At 33.7% G+C, this 18,081-nt stretch overlaps 1 protein-coding gene across 1 annotated transcript; it reads right to left on the bottom strand.

Moving 5' to 3' along the window:
- Nucleotides 1–317: 317 nt before the first annotated feature.
- Nucleotides 318–3,263, bottom strand: LOC127160584 (uncharacterized). The gene is made up of 5 exons (XM_051103220.1): nucleotides 2,959–3,263; nucleotides 2,308–2,634; nucleotides 1,888–2,211; nucleotides 1,581–1,624; nucleotides 318–437 (listed from the first exon to the last, which is right to left on the bottom strand). Exons 1-5 carry the CDS (start codon nucleotides 3,017–3,019, stop codon nucleotides 318–320), a joined length of 876 nt encoding a protein of 291 aa, XP_050959177.1. The 5' UTR covers nucleotides 3,020–3,263.
- Between the last annotated feature and the right edge of the window lie 14,818 nt (nucleotides 3,264–18,081).

Here is an 18,081-nt window from a genome sequence, read left to right as displayed (position 1 = left end):
TTGACTCAGCTGGTTTGGTTAAATGTTTTTACCCAACATGTTGGGTTGTTCTATTTAACAAAAAAATAAATAAATATTAACAGGGGCTGGAAATTAAAAATCAAACACAAAATTATTAGAGACCACAACAATCAAAAGGTGAACATTTAATAATAAGGACAATAACAGCCATGGACAAAAATATAAGACAAATTGAATTTGAGTGAATACAGCATAGATTACAATATTACATACATTATATTCGTTTAATGAGAATTTTAGGGGGAAAAAAAGGATTTCATTCAATGTATCATTTAAACATTTTAATTCAAGTGTATTCAACTGTTCTCTGTAATCTGAGTCGTGATGGGCTGCTGTTCACCGGGGGAACTGTGAATGTCAGGCTGTCGCCTCATGTTTGACTCATAGTTGAAAGATGTTGTAACTGACTCAATAACCTGCCCATAAACAAACAGTACTGACATTAGAGAACATACTTTAACAACAAAAATAAATTACATTCAGTGTTATAATAATAAATAAAATTTTATATTATGCAAGAAAAATTAAATTTCCATCACGTGAAACTTATTCAACAGACTGAAATCTCATTCTTGTATGTTGTGTTGCATACAATAATATCATTTACAGCACAGTAAAGAGTTTATAAATGAAATAAAATGTATACAAACCTTTTTTTCACTGAAGAAGTGCAGCAATCAGGCGGCGATGAGAACCGCTCTCTCCTGTAGAGGATGAAAAAGCCTGTGCTCGGACAATAACTGTGTTGAAGTAAGTCTGCGTTTTATCTTGGGAATGGGTGTATAGTTTCGGTGGTCAGTGAAACTGACCCAAACACTAACCAAACGCCTGAGAAACACAAAAACTACCCAACATTGGAAAATCATCCCAGCATATGAGCCAACAGGCTCAACCCAGTAGTTGGGTGGAAAAAATAACCCAGCATTTTAAGATTGTACAATTCATAATTGTCAGAAGTAGAGAAACTTAAGAACATTGGACAAAGACTCTGAAGGTTAAAAAAAAAAAAAAAAAGTTTATAGGTTTGTTTTACCTGACAATGTTATAATTAAAATGAAATATTTAGTTTCATTAGTACTTTTTTTCAGACTGATGCTCTTTGTATACAGTTTACAATCACAAAACCAGCTAATCATACTGACTTCAGTTCAAATCTGCAGCTAACAGATCATATGCAGTGAACAAATAAAACACTGTTTATCATTGCATTAACATCAGCACTTCCATGTTCACTGCATTAAACAACAAACACCATCATCATCATCTACAACCAAACCACGAGCTCCACCCTTCAGCACAATGAAAACCACAAAACTTCAACAACACAAACTCCTCAAAACACCAGAAACAACATTTGAACATTAAACACAAACAGATTTACCTTTACTCAAAATGCATAATATAACACTTAATTTTCATCACTTTATTTCAACTCTTTTGATTTTACTTAAGTGATTATGTGCATTTGTTAAATAACACAGACAAGAGAGGATTCAGTAAAACTAACAACAGTAAAAAATTATTAATTTTATTTATTTATTTATTTTTTTTTTTTTGACTGTACCTCGTGTAGAAGTTACTGCTGTTGTTGTTTTATCTTGAGCTGTAAGGATGAATGTTTGTTCAGATTATATTTTAACTTTGATGATCACATTATATAAAATGTTAGTTTTTTGCTGTTATGTTTCAATTTGTTCATTATTTACAGCAGCACTTCTTGGACAATTAAACCTGATTTGAGTTTCTCTTCTGTCAGACTGAAAGAAGATTTTGTTCCTTCATTTGTTCTGCTTCAATGATACTAATAGTCCTTAGTGTTACTGACATTATGAGAACTTAAAATGATTGATGAGATTGTTTTCTCACCTGAACTCTTGACAGTATATGTGACTGAGGTCTTGACTTGATTTCTGTGAGTAACTTCACATCTCCACTCTCTGTTGTCATCTTCATTCAGGAGTGTTGTAGTCAGAGTGATGATACAGTGTCCTGGAGCTGATATCTCATATCTGGAGTCTGATATTGTCAGTTTAACACCAGCCTGATTCACCCAGAACAGCTGCATTTCTGCAGAACGGATCCAATCATCACAAGAGATTCCAGAAAATGAATATGAATATGGATACAACTGACAGGAGAGAGTCACAGAGCTGCCTGCACTGATTTCAGTCTGTGAGGATGATGAAGAGACTGAAACACAAAATAACACACAAATCACACACTTTATAATCATTATGAGTTTAAATTAAGAATTTACCCCTTATGATCACATAATCATAAAATTACCATGAAGAACATGCAGATAAACACTTGCATCTGGTCTCAGTCTTGGTCCATTCACACGTGTCCATTGTTGGCAGCTGTAAAGTCCATGATCTTCTTTTATGATGTTCTTGATGTTCAGAGAGCAGTCAGACCCCAGACTCAGTCTCTCATGACTCTCGATGTCTTTCTTCTTTATTCCATCACGAATCAGTTCATCTGTTACTGAATGACTGAATCTGTTACAGATCCATCTAGTTGATGTGCAGTCATGAAGATGATTATTACAGGGCAGACGGACATTTTCACCAGAACTGATGAACACATCAGTCACATCCACTCCACTGGTACCTGAAACAAGTATGTTTGATATTTTAATAAAAATAAATAAATAAATAAATAAATAAATAAAATACCAGCATAAAAATGACAAGATTCAAAACAAAATAAACTATTTTTTCTTTATCAGAGAGCTGTTGAAATCACAAACTCACTCTTAATATGAAAATAATTCAGCATCAGATGTTTGAGTGTGAATCTGTCTAGTTTTAGTGCATCAGTAATAATCCAGTATGTTCTTTATGTAACACAAGAATAAACTGATCATGTTGAAATGAACTCTTTCCCAGACTAATTAAACTAAATGTCTTGTAGAGAAAACAGAGATTTGTTTACCTGTGAGAAGTGAAGAGAGAATGATCAGTCCCAGCAGACACAAATGACACTTATCAGCCATTTTCTCTTTCTGTCAGTCTTCCTCTTCATTATATGCTCACAACTCTTTCTTTAAATACTATCAGCTCTTCCTGTGTTTGTTCACTTCCTCTGATCTGATTGGCTGAGTGTTTATTTGACTGACACTATATCACTGCATGATGGACGAGTGTTGAATCAGCATCATATTCTGACTGATCTTCACACTGTTACTGCTGATATTTGCTCTGAATCTCACCTGAACCACGACACTCATGATTGCTGTTTTCAAAGATGCATTGACACACACACACTTGCATTTGTGGTTTATGGGGACTCTACATAGGCGTAATGGTTTTTATACTGTACAAACCGTATTTTCTATCACCCTATTCCTAAACCTAGCCCTCACAGGAGACAGTGCACACTTCTTGAATTTCATAAAACACTGTTTAGTATGTTTTTTAAACCTTTTGTTTTATGGGGACACAGGAAGTGTCCTCATAAACCATGGTTACATTGTAGTACCCATGTCATTATACACATTTGTGTGCTCACAAACCACAAATGCCGGAACACACACACACACACACCCACCCACCCACCCTCTTAACTGCAAAATAAGGACACATGACTGACTGAAACACACAAACTCTGGTTAAATGACATTTTGAGGACTACGAGATACACAAACTCCGGTTAAATGACATTTTGAGGACTGAAACACACAAACTCCGGTTAAATGACATTTTGGGTGGTTGTTTTCACATCAGTTTTTATAGAAAACTCTATAACCATGAGATTGGATTAAGAACAACAACAAAAATCACTCCACTCAGTCTTTTACCAAGCGCGGCCCCCAACTGCGAAAGGAGTGCTGCTGGTTACGTCACAATATTGTAAATATTTGTTACAAAACAAAAACAAATACAAAACAAATCTGTATTTAATTTGTATAAATCCAAAAAGAGCAAAGCGCAGCCTATTCCTACCTACAGTATAAAGCCTGGAATTTACCCCAGAAAAAGGATGCGACGCGGCTTGATTCATTTAAAGATATAATTTAATAAAATATAATAAATAATACATAATTAATAATCAGACAAAGTATCAAGGCCACTCATGCATGTGAAACCAAGATATTAAATATTAAAGCATCAGCTCATTTGTTTTTACTCACTAACAAAAAATATGCTTATCTGTTTTTCATTTAAAACAGTGTATTTCTATTGTCCCCCTGCAGATCCTCCTTTATGTCAGGACTGTGGCAACAGCAGCGTGGACAATCTCGCTCACATAATGTAATCAAATCTTCTAGAATGGGAAAAGCATTTTGTTTTTATGACATATGTCATTATTACTAGAAAAAAAAAATATTTAACGACATAAGATCTTGTTATTATGATATAATTGAGTGGAAAAAAATAGTATATATGTGGCAGCAATGCGTCACCGTACATACGCAACTATTTTGAATTGGATAATCAGGGTAAATTGTACTTATTTTGGCTTCTGAGAAACATGTCAGTGTTTATGTAGCTTTTGAAGTGGAGTAATAAATAAAATAATAATAATAATAATAATAATAATAATAATAATAGAAAAATAAAATAAAAATGCACACATCATCCTATTTAAAGGTAATAATTCAGTAATTCAGCAAATTATTTTTTAGATTTTACATTGTAATAAAATCAAGGAGAATCCTAAGTTACATCTATATTAGTATGCCTACATGTAGAGATTTATAATTTAGCTGCCTCCGTTTATGGGAGTGTCTCGGACAAATGTGATGAACTAATTAGAGGTGCAGACGAGGCACAAGGTGAGAGCAATAAAGTACTTTTAAGAAGGATTTTTAATAAGAGCCGTATTTCTGCGTGTCTGTTTTAGTGAATGGCACAGATGTGCAGTTTTGTTTACTACAGACAAACGTGTGACACTCGCTGTGTTTTCAACCTCATGAACATGAACATCATCTCTAGAACTGCTCTGACAGTCACTTCATGAATGTTTTTCCGTTTCTTTTGCAGAAAACTATGGTCATATAATGAAGATCCTAAAGGTCTTCACAGCAACCCGTCAAAATAAAAGTTCGGTGACAGTCAGAAATATATTAAAATATTACGTAATGTAAAGTTACTACTACCACTAATAAAAATATTATTAATACAATGTTTAAGGAATATTTACCAAAAAAATATTTACTAATCTAGCATGATTAATGCTAGATCATGCTAGAAACATGCTGGCTAATTGCTAATGACAAATCATGCTAGCAAAATGCTAACAACTTGATAATCATACTAATCATACTAGAAACATGCTACCAACTTGTTAATCATGCTAAAAACATGATAGCTAGTAACTTGCTAATCATTATAACATGCTAGTTACATGTTAATTATGTTAGTAACATGTTAACATCATATCTATCTGTTTATCTATCTGAGACCTTCAAAACATTCAAACTTTAACCTTTTAAAACTACTTTAAACTTCAAACTATTTCAAACTGAAAACCATCAAACTTAAAACATTTTTTTCTTAAAAAACTTAAACTCTTTAAAAAATTTGAACTTTTTAAACTTTTTCAAACTTTCTGGTCCAGCTTTCTCAAGCCAACATGTCTTGAAAAAAATCCCCTCGCAGTATCGGTTCAGTAGTAGTATCGTGATAATTTAGTGGGGCATCACATCAAAGTCAAAATTTTGGTATTGTGACAACACTAGTGCAGAAGAAGGTGAGGAAGATGATGAGGCTATTACAGAAGAAAAATTATAAAAATAAAAATATAAGGACTAAGCAAACATAATATGACAATATATAATATAACAATAATCAACTGTCAACTCACTTGTGTATAAATCACACAGCAGTGTGAGAACCATTTCACATTATTACTCACCAAAGCAATCTCTCTGTGACAGTGTTATTCTGCTCCTGCTCATCGCAGTCTTCATGATGTTGTCGTAATTTTGACAATCTTGATTGAAACCACTTCTGCAGATATAGAAAGAGGTATTTATCTTAAGACAGGAGAAAAATGTGCATTAACAGTACTGACTGCTACAATGAAAAAAAAAAAAAAAAAAAAAAAAAAAAAAAAAAAAAAAAAACACTACAGAGGTGAATTTAAAAAAAAAAATAATAAAATAATAAATTTCAAAAATAAAGATTATAGTAAACACTGCTCTGGTTGCCTTTTAAAGCATTTATGAAAAATTTATGAAGATAATGCAAATTCTTTTGTAACACTGAAGATCATTTTAAATCAAATTTTAGACACTTTAGCCAAACATTTATACAAAATATTTGCAAGCTAACTTGTGACAAGAGTTGCATCAAAACTCACAACACAAATAACTAGTTAAGAAGCAGAGGTAGAAGGTAACATGCTAAATCATTCACTTCATCATCTACTTGATTAAAGGAAAAAGTTGAGAGTAGGTTTAATTATGGGTACTTTTTATTTTTAATCATGTACATTTCTATAACCAAAAAGATACAAATTTTACATTTTTGATTTTGCCAATGTTTTTTTTTTTTTCTAAAGAAAGATAAACATGTACAGTGATGAAAGCCAAAATATCAAATGTCATGGATGAATATTTACAGAGTAATCCATTATTTTGTAGAGTGGATTAAAATTGAGATTCAGAGTCAAGTTACAGGGGATAAAAATGACTTCAGAAAGATGGCAGCATCATAATGTTATTTTTACACAGAGATTGACAAGACTATTTGTAAAATCAAATTAGCATTATGTACCAATCATGAACATTCATAAATGGGGAAACAGCACTCTTCAAGTTTTTCTCCAAAGTTTGCATGCCTGTAACTCAAGTAGTATTAAAGATATCTTAAACTTTAGATTTTTTTTTTTTTTGTTGTTGTTGTTGTTGTTCTTTTTTGAGATAATGTTCCAGAGATATTGGAATTACAATATGGCTCCAGTCATTAAAATGAAACAAGATACAGCTCTAGTTTCAACATTCAGAAATTCCTCTTTAAAAGAAAATACATATTTTTTTGCAAACTGACCCACATTTGGTTTTTAACAACTGAAAATTTTTGCAATTTTTACTAATTTATAATTTACTCCTGGAGCCATATTGAAATTCCAATATCTCTGGAAGCGAATCTCATAAGGCCTTAAAGAAGCCAAAAGGAAAGTTTGTTAAGACCCAATATCTAAAAGGGCATTAAGATATCTTTAATACTTTTTCATTACAGGCATGCAAACTTTGGAGAAAAACTTGAAAAGTGGCGTTTCCCTGTTTTTGAATGGTCACCATTGGCACATAATGCAGTGAAGACTAAAGTCAACAGATTTCTGAAGTCATTTTTACTCCTCTGTAACTGGATTACTCAGTAAATATTCAATGACATTTAATATTTTGGCTTTCATCACTATACAAGTCTATCTTTCTTAAGAATAAATATTAGTGAAATAAAAATTAGAGAAGGGGCCTCTGGTTGAGTTGACACAGAATGACATGGAATAATGTAGAATCTGAAGCAGTTTCTCTCTACATAAAACAGACAGAATAAAGAGTGCTGGATGATTGTATTCACCTACAATTAACTAAAACCAAACTTTAAAACACATCATATCATTTGTTAGTGATAAAGATGATCTTTATTATTGAACACCTGCGTGTGTAGCAGTGAAAAGATTCTGTACTGAAGGTAATGAATATAAATCTCCATTAAACCACTTCAAATATTACAATGTATGGCATTACCATGTTTTTTGGATGAATACCTTCATTTCTACCTGACATAGACTACCATTCTTCACAGAATATGAATTTAGACCTGCTAATATGTGTTAGCAAGATCTGACCATCTTGAAAGAAATGCCTTTACTTAGACACAATTACGTGAGCTTATACAGTTCAAATGAGGGCTGGGCAATAAAACGGTAAGGATAATTATTACAATATAATTTTTCTAAAGTAATAAAGCAATAACAGGAGTGTGATAAATGTTTAATATGTTCATGCGTCATCTGTTCGGCTCAAAGCTCAAATAACACCCCAGCAGTTGTGAGCTCACGAGAGCAGATGCGTTTACTCGCTGATGAGTCTCAGTCACAAACGCTGATTTAAACTAGTTTAAAGTCAGATGAAACAACGCTGACAAACAGGAGAAACACTGTACACCACAATACAGTCTAGAAATCACCATCATTTACCATAGATTTACTGTAGTAACACTAACTGCACCCTGGTATTTTGGCAGAAATGTGGGATATTCATTTGGAATTTTATTATATCATTAATGAAGATATGTATTACATGTATTAAAGATGTAACAGAATATAATTACAATATTTTCTGTGATTAAGCTATAGCGTTTGTGCATATTTATACTAAATGTACTTAGAAGTTTTTCACAGAATTCAAAAAATGGGGTTTTACGTGAAGTGTCTGTCATGTTCTGACCGTAAAGAGTCATTTAAAACTAATATTAACGTTTGCTTTCAACAACTTTCATTTAGGAGCAAAAATCTGCTTTTAAGGATTTGCATTTTAGCATGAGAATTATCGATATCGACAGATATGAAAAAAATGTGTGAATTTTTTTTGCTCATATTGCTCAGCACTACTTCCACACATTTTTAGGATCAGACAGAAGAAAAGCTGTCAATGAGTCTGTCTTAAATTGTTTTCTCAACCCTCAATAGATATCAGTAGATAGTTGCTGCATTTATGAGATGGTTACGGTTTTATTTCCTGATGTTCTTGCTTTGTCTGACTGTTGTGGCTCAACTTGCTTATGTGGACCATTGATGTTCTTTGTGTCCAAATCTGCTGAGGAAACAGCAGCAGCATGATGGGACTGAATGTCAAAAAAGAAATCAGTAAATACCAAAATCAGAAATATTTGTAAAGGACAGAAAAACTAGTACAGGTTCATTCCTCTAGCTCACACACAGCTGGACAGTCTCACTATGTTCAGAAAGTCAAGAATACACAATAATGATACAGAGGTTTTAAATGGACTTGCCCATTTCTGCTGACCAAAACTGCTGGCTAGTCCTTCCCAAAGATCTGTCTTCTTTAGATGCATCCATGCTATAAATACATAAAATTACCACAAAGCATAAGACAACTTTTGAATTTTTATATATGTAAGACATGTAGGGCAGAAACTATCCGTTCTCTTACTCAGTTACATTGACTGAAAATAAGAACACAACAGAGTTAAGGAGACCATAGTGACGTATCAAAAATGGCGATGTCCATAACACTGGGAGTTTATATTAAAACTGACAGACTGATGCTAAATGTACTTTCAGATATTTAAAAAAAATGGTGCCATTAAGTTTTATATATGTATAGCAGTCAACATTTAAGATGGATCAAAACCTTTCATCAAAATTGTCCTAAAACCAAAACAATAACCATTCTCGTCTTGGGACAACTTAGATGAACTTTTCTGATCTACTTCAAATGATTACTATATAATAGTATATCAGATATTTAATATTAGTCTGGTGAGTAAATTAAAAATTCCATTAATTTAAATTGAATTCATTTAACATATTTAATATTGGGGGCATCCAATTTATTAGACATATTTGAACATTTTTTAAAAAAGTAACCCAATAGTTACTTTCCCTGGTAATTAGTTACTTTTATGATGATGTAACTAACTCAGTTACTATTTGTGAGAAGTAACTAGTAACTATAACTAATTACTTCTGTAAAGTAACCTGCCCAACACTGCACACACTCACAACTCTGCTGTGGATCTCCGGCAGATCTTCAGATGAATGCAAATAATGTCTCAGTGAACACATATGTATTCCACGCAAATAAACTTCATTTTCGTGGTCAATGTAATCGATTAAGTTGATGTGTTTATTCATTCAGCAGTTTCTTTAAGGTGAACTATTACTTTGATTATTACTAAAAGTTCTCTGCTATACCAACCAAATAATGTGCAAATATATGTTATATGATGTAAAAGGGAAATAAGTGAATGAAAATTATATAAAGGATTAGTTCACCCAAAAATGCAAATTCTGTCACTAATTACTAGCCCTCATGTTGTTCCAAACCTGTAAGACCTTTGTTCATCTTCGGGACACAAATTAAGATATTTCTGATGAAATCTGAGAGTTTTCTGATCCTGCATAGACAGCAACACAACTGACACATTCAAGGCCCAGAAAGGTAGTAAAGACATTGTTAAAATAGTCCATGACATCAGTGGTTCAACCACGATGACCACGATGCATGCGTGTTTTCCTCTGCTCGTAAATGAGACACAGCACATACACATTCTGCATCAGCAGCACCACATACTCTTGATAATGGTGGTGGACTGTCCCAGAAAATAAGAAATCGTTGAATAAAGTTTTTTTTTTTTTTTTTTGTTTTGTTTTTTTTGTGCACAAAAAGCATTCTTTAAAATTATGATTGAGTTACATGGACTATTTAAAAAATGTCCTTACTACATTTCTGGGCCTTGACTGTGTCAGTTTGTCTTGCCTTGAAAGCCGTATCTTAATGAGGGCGAGTCATTAATGACAGAATTTTCATTTTTTGGGTAAACTAACACTTTAAATACCTCTGAAAATATTTAGTATACCATTTAGTGGCTAAATACTGCAGAATTACAGAATAGAGTGTTGTACGGATGACATATTTTTGCAGGTCAATCTGCAGGTTTGCATCTGGTTCCCTCAACAAAATCCCAGAAGAATGTTTTCATCTGCTAATGGATTATTGTAGAAAATAAGCTCTGTGACAAAAGTTTATAATTATTTCAGGTTTTGTTCATCATGATATTCTCTTTACAAGAAAACACAACTTTTATTCATTTTGAAGCCTAAATACTATCACCAGAAGTAAAAAGCTGTAAACACTATAAATACAAGGGGTTTTACTGATGTATTTAACGTTGTAGAATGAAACGTGAAAATATCTTAAGCTTCTGGTCAACTCAGATCTTCAAAAAACCCAAACATGTAAGCGCAAACATATCACTTGTTTCTGTGTTTTAGGATTCATTCATGCAGCACTGTTTTCAGGAATCACAAATATACATTACACATTACCTTCTCAGCTTTGCAGATTAATATTATTGGTAATTTGCTTAGTTGTAAATAATGAAACATCTTTCCTTTATATTTGCTGATGAATTGCTCTTGAAGCCCTGGTTTATCCATTTTACAAGCAATGTAATGCTCTGCATCCTGTTTAGATTTTTTTTCATCTTTTATTTCTTGAGATTCCTAGGATTGTGACATAGGCCAGCTGTCCTGTAATGGCTGAAAAAAATAAAAATAAAAGAAATATAAGGTGAATGTTATAAACAACCACATCATTAACTGAACTATAACTTAATATCTCTCTATATTTATTTATTTATTTATTTATTTATTTATTTACATACACCGCTTAACATGTAAGGTTTGTGCCACAGGTGCTCTAAACTAACAGTATTGGTATTTATAAAATTCATTTTTGATGTTTGTGTAATGGTTAATTACCAGTATGTGTAGCTTTTGTCACATTAGTAAAAAATAAAATTAAATAATAGCTTTATCTTTCAGTGCAGAAGCCCAATTTTGTGTTTTGTCTTTATTATGACAGATGACCTAATAAATTTGTAAAGCACATACAGTGTGTGCTTAAGATATTTAAGACTATATTTATTGAATAACTGGGCATCTGAATTTAAAAAAAAAAAAATAGAAATAAATAAATTGCTTTCTATGTTTGTATATATTTTTCTATGTTAGATTAACCATTACAGGAAAACCAAAACTGATTCTGTTAATCACCAATACTGTTAGTTTAGGACACATGATTTCATAGGCTTCTTATTAATGTAATGGCAGTACATGTAATATATCTAAAAGTCATTTAGATTACAAAAATTACACAAATGTTGTTGGTTCTTCTGTTTTTGTGACAAGATGATGTCAATTCAAAACTAAAAATAATGAGCTAGATTCACATGGACTATTTGCATAATATTTTTGTCAGCTTTGGAGCTTGACACAGTTTAAAAAAATACTAAAATCGAGTGTAGTTCATATAGCTCAATGACTAATTTGGTTACTTTGATAAATATGTAAATTCCCAATTGCTGTTAAACAGTAAACAACTGAATGAAACCCACATTATCATGTGCCTGCATTTCCCGGGAAAATGTGTTTGCATTTACTTGCATAAATGACGTATTTGGATTTCACGTGGAACTTGTGCCTCCATTTATTAAATATAATGCATATATTTTGACAAAGACCTTGACAATTCTCTGATTACAAGGACCAGTACTGGTTCAGCAACAAACAAGGACACAAAGTGACACAAACTCATTACAATCAGCAAAGTCTTCCTGAAATATCGTTTTATTTTGTATTTTATGTAAAATATATTTTTACCATTTATATATATATATATATATGGTAAAAATATTTTTGAAAAAAAAAAATACAATTTTATATATATATAAAATAGTAAATAAATAAAATTCTGCAGTTTGGGGGAAGGGCAGAAAGTCTATTGTTTGCCACTAAAAGTTTTTTTTTTTTAATCGATTATTGAAGAATAATCGATTGAAGAAAAAATTTAAACGTGTCAGCTTGACTTCTGATACTTTTCATTTAACAAAATAAATGTAATAATAATGGTAGTAGTAGTAATAACATTAACAAAAATAATAATAATAAATATTATTGTTATTATTATTATTATTATTATGACTCATCTAAATAGTGTACATCTTCATTATAAGCAGAGCCCGTTCCCGTCCTCATTTTCTCCTCTCATAAGTTGTGAGACCGCATTGTGGGGACTGCAGGCCGGTCAGGGTTCAGTGTTCAGCAGTTGGGGGTTCAGTGTTTTGCTCAAAAGTTTCACCTCAGTCGTGGTATTGAGGGAGGAAGAGACGCTGGTCATTCACTCCCCCACCGACAATGTGACCTGTGGGTCACAAGTTCAACGCTCTAAACATTAGGCCACGACTACCCCTAAAAACAACAACTGACAACAAAATTCAGTTGAATGTAATGTCTATTAAATTTCTATTAAATGAAATAAATCTACAGTATGTGAGCACATTAGGGCAGAGCGGGGCTAGTTGTCACAGCCTAAAATTTTCCACACAGGCTAACATGATGAAATTTAGGGCCAGATTTACTAAACAGAGCAAATTAGCATTAAAGCACAATTCCATAAAAGCACAGATAGACAATGAAGAACACAGACACACACAGATTTACATTTCCATACTGAACAGGGCAATCTACCAAGTCTGCATTAAGACATGCTTTTTGTCGGCGTTAAATAATGGCACAAATTCCATAAATTTGATGAGCACAAATGTTAGTAAATTGCATTGCGTGATTCATTTTAATACTCTCCGTTCATAAATTTTGCATCTAAAAGGAAAATTCCTACAATTGCATATTCAATAAGGTCAGGTGCAAAAAGAACTGTCCATGCCTTTTCAATGCTAATTCTTCACTGCACATATTTAATAAATCCTGACAGTACTATGTTAACACCAAAAGACGGTTTGTGCTGGTATAAACTCTTAGTAAATCTGGCCCTTAAACTGTATTAGAAACATTACCTCAACTGAGCAGAAGCAATAATTGTTTCATCTCATTTGAACAAAGTAATCAGAACAAGCAGCAAAAATCAGCATCGCCGAGTGATTCCAGGTAGATGAACTACTCGTTAGATTTATGTTGCACAAAAAATGACAATTAAAATGTATATGACAGTTAACCCATTTAATCCCAAATTTTTCCTAGAGATGACATATATGAATTTGTGTGGTATTTGTAAGGATATTAAACAATCAATGTCAATTTTTTATAAAAATAATTGAAAAGTCCATGAAAAAATGGGTTTCATCTCTGGTCACAATTGTGACCGGTGGTATAACACAGGGAGTCTAGGTCTATAGTGTAAATGCATTTACAAAATTAAAAATCTCCAGCCAGCAATTAGTTTAAAGACTGGTTTAACTTGTTGAAATTTGTTTTATTCCATTAACAAGAAGTAAACATTGTCTGGCTCAGTTTCAAAAATAACAAAATAGCAATCTTATGCAGCAGTTTAACACAAATATTCAAATGAAATGATGACAAAATTACAGATTATAAGAACATAGAGGAAATTATTATAAACTTCATTATAAACGGAAATAAATAGCATAGTAATGAAAAAAATGTATATAACAATTAAGGAATAAATAGTGAAAAAATAATAAATAAACAAATGATGAAATATGAGCCTAAGGTACATGTAACAATGTCTAGAAACATGGAACAATACATTAATACAAACCAATTCACAAAGTCACTGTGTTGGAACAGTGTTCCAAGTCACCAAATGTGTGCTGGTGTGGAACTCGTTAATTAGATGACATCTCTCTCAGACATGGAGGAATTATTACAAAACAATCACAACTGTGTACTGGTTGAACTCATTGAACTTATGGATTAGATGACTCCCCTAGACATTATGGAACTTCTTGAAGCACTCAATGTGCATTGGCCTGGCACACTTCTCACAGGAAAATGTTGTGCGACCGTCACAGACACGACATCTGACAAACCTATTTCCTGCACAACAAAAGAAATACTTAGACCGTTATTTATCTTTTACATAGCTTTTATATAGCTATTTGCAGATGTTATGATTCAGAAAACATCTTTATATACGTAATCTGCTTGCCTGTGTTTATTGGCCAGTGAGCAACACCATCAAACCTGTGTATATCAGTCACAGCAGCCAACATTGAGGATGGCCTCCCATGACCTTTTGGTGCAGTACCAAATTTTTTCAGGAGACTTTGGGCAACTACTCGCTGAAATCCAAGAAGATCGTAGTCACCATTCATGACATCTCTGTGGAAAAGCCAACTGTTGACCACAGCACTGTGAAGAGTCCATGCATAAATTGGCCACCACCACTTTTTGATCTTATTGTGCTGTGATAACGGGACACCTGAAGATCATGTAGATCTACTCCTCCCATTTGCTGGTTGTAGGAGTGGATTATTTGAGGTTGCTGTAGGTAGTCATATGCCTTTCTTTCCTTGTTCCATCTCTTAACTGGTACCTCAGAGTAGACATCTTCCACATTGCTTGCAACAGTGACCACACTGTTGTCTCTCCACCTCACCAGTAGCTTTTCTCCTTCAGACAGAACTTCGGTGGAGCCTTCTGGAATTCACCCATTGGTTTGAATGGCACAGCAAACAACCTGTTTTGCCGCAAGGTCCCAGTGCACCCATATCCTCGCTTTGTCATCTCATCAATCAGGGATAATGTGGTGAAGAGGTTGTCATGTGTGAAGTTGCATCCTCCTGGAACACCAGCTTGTTCAGCCAAACTCAGGACTACGCTGGGCCCTTGACCTAGCCCGGTTTCTGGAAGAAGGGTATGCACTCCAGCATAAGGCTCCATGTGATTATGGCATCCATCCATGTAGTGGACAACACAAAGTGCAACAATGACCCCTTCTTTAAAGTGAGGCCAATCTTTCAGGAGCTTAATAGCTCATACAAAATTCTGCCATTCAGTAAGTGGCTGTCAGTTGATGAGAGCATGATTCCCTACTATGGGCGCCACGGGTACAAACAGTTCATAAAGGGAAAACCAATCCGCTATGGCTATAAGGTTTGGAGCCTGGCATCCTCAGGGGGTTACCTTTACCACATGGAGCCTTATGCTGGAGTGCATACCCTGTTGCAAGCAATGTGGAAGATGTCTACTCTGAGGTACCAGTTAAGAGATGGAACAAGGAAAGAAAGGCATATGACTACCTACAGCAACCTCAAATAATCCACTCCTACAACCAGCAAATGGGAGGAGTAGATCTACATGATCTTCAGGTGTCCCGTTATCACAGCACAATAAGATCAAAAAAGTGGTGGTGGCCAATTTATGCATGGACTCTTCACAGTGCTGTGGTCAACAGTTGGCTTTTCCACAGAGATGTCATGAATGGTGACTACGATCTTCTTGGATTTCAGCGAGTAGTTGCCCAAAGTCTCCTGAAAAAATTTGGTACTGCACCAAAAGGTCATGGGAGGCCATCCTCAATGTTGGCTGCTGTGACTGATATACACAGGTTTGATGGTGTTGCTCACTGGCCAATAAACACAGGCAAGCAGATTACGTATGCCAGGCCAATGCACATTGAGTGCTTCAAGAAGTTCCATAATGTCTAGGGGGAGTCATCTAATCCATAAGTTCAATGAGTTCAACCAGTACACAGTTGTGATTGTTTTGTAATAATTCCTCCATGTCTGAGAGAGATGTCATCTAATTAACGAGTTCCACACCAGCACACATTTGGTGACTTGGAACACAGTTCCAACACAGTGACTTTGTGAATTGGTTTGTATTAATGTATTGTTCCATGTTTCTAGACATTGTTACATGTTTCCTACCTTAGGCTCATATTTCATCATTTGTTTTTTTATTATTTTTTCACTATTCCTTAATTGTTATATACATTTTTTTCATTACTATGCTATTTATTTCCGTTTATAATGAAGTTTATAATAATTTCCTCTATGTTCTTATAATCTGTAATTTTGTCATCATTTCATTTGAATATTTGTGTTAAACTGCTGCATAAGATTGCTATTTTGTTATTTTTGAAACTGAGCCAGACAATGTTTACTTCTTGTTAATGGAATAAAACAAATTTCAACAAGTTAAACCAGTCTTTAAACTAATTGCTGGCTGGAGATTTTTAATTTTGTAAATGCATTTACACTATAGACCTAGACTCCCTGTGTTATACCACCGGTCACAATTGTGACCGTCTTCAATTATCAGCAGTTTGACAACAGAAAAAAACAATGTAATAATATAATTTTAATATGTATGTATAGATAATCCTTTCATGATGATGCATGCAAAAGATGTATTGGCTATTTAAAAATGAACTTAGAAAACTTACCTGTCATTTCTGAGCTTTGACATTATCCTTCCATTCAGAGGGCAGTACTAGGAAATGAATGTTTATGGTCACATGGCCAAACTACCCAATCATGTTAGACCTGCCCTGAACTCATTTAGACATCTTAAATTTTCATTATATATGAACATGTCCTTTATAATAAGAGTTGCTTTTTAATACTACAGAAAAATATGCAAGCAAAAATTGTGGTCACAATTGTGACCGGTGGGATTAAATGGGTTAATAATAAGTCGATCCCCACAGTAGTTCTCTGGAATTGAGATCTGACGCCACCTGCTGGACACTTGACAAACATCAGGACAGCAGGACTGTGCATTTGTTTCAGCATTAGTCATTTATAATGACATTCAGAAGAACTGAAATAATTACAAGCCACATTAAGTGTTCATGCTAAATCAAACTCACACTAACCCAATTTATCCCTTCAACAGAGTTTCTTACCTGGACTGTATCTGGATACAGACTGATCACAGTGAACTCATGAAGATGCTTCTGATGAAGATGCTACATTTGACTGAAATGTTCTCATGTAGAATCATGTAGCTTGTATTTTGTCATCTAGAATGTAAAATGTTTCATTTCAATGTGCATAACAGTGACTGTAAAATGTGTATTTTAGGTATAGAAATGACATATTTTGAGTTTTGATATGGTTAGGTCCTACTTTAGAAAAAGATAAAGAACAAAAACAACAGTGGTGATGGTGGGGACAGACTCTACCACAGCAAGACTAGTGTTTATGTATCACCATCATTGTTATGCGCCAAATTTTAGGACTGCATGAAGGTAAAACTGCCCACTGCCACAAGATTTGTGTTGCAGGATCCCGTCTGGACACATCTGGACTGGAGTGTGAAGCATCAACATGGAACAATAAATAAATAATGTAGCGAATTTAGCTCAAAGGGAAATATATATAAATAATTACAATTAATTATGATTAATTACAATTACTTGTATCAGCTGCCAGTAGTAACTGTAGCAGAATCAATTTTCCATCAACTAATCTGTTCGCTCAGCGAACATTCAGTATAATCTTTATATCAACTCTAAGAAATGATATTTTCTTGGCCACAGAAAATAACTTTCTTAAAGTACCATTGCATTAGAGCAAGTAGCTCGAATCGGAA

Source organism: Labeo rohita, unplaced genomic scaffold (genome assembly GCF_022985175.1).
Source record: "Labeo rohita strain BAU-BD-2019 unplaced genomic scaffold, IGBB_LRoh.1.0 scaffold_394, whole genome shotgun sequence".
Lineage (NCBI taxonomy): Eukaryota > Metazoa > Chordata > Actinopteri > Cypriniformes > Cyprinidae > Labeo > Labeo rohita.
Note: the sequence above shows the minus strand (reverse complement) of the source record. Positions and strands in the feature narration are given on the sequence as shown.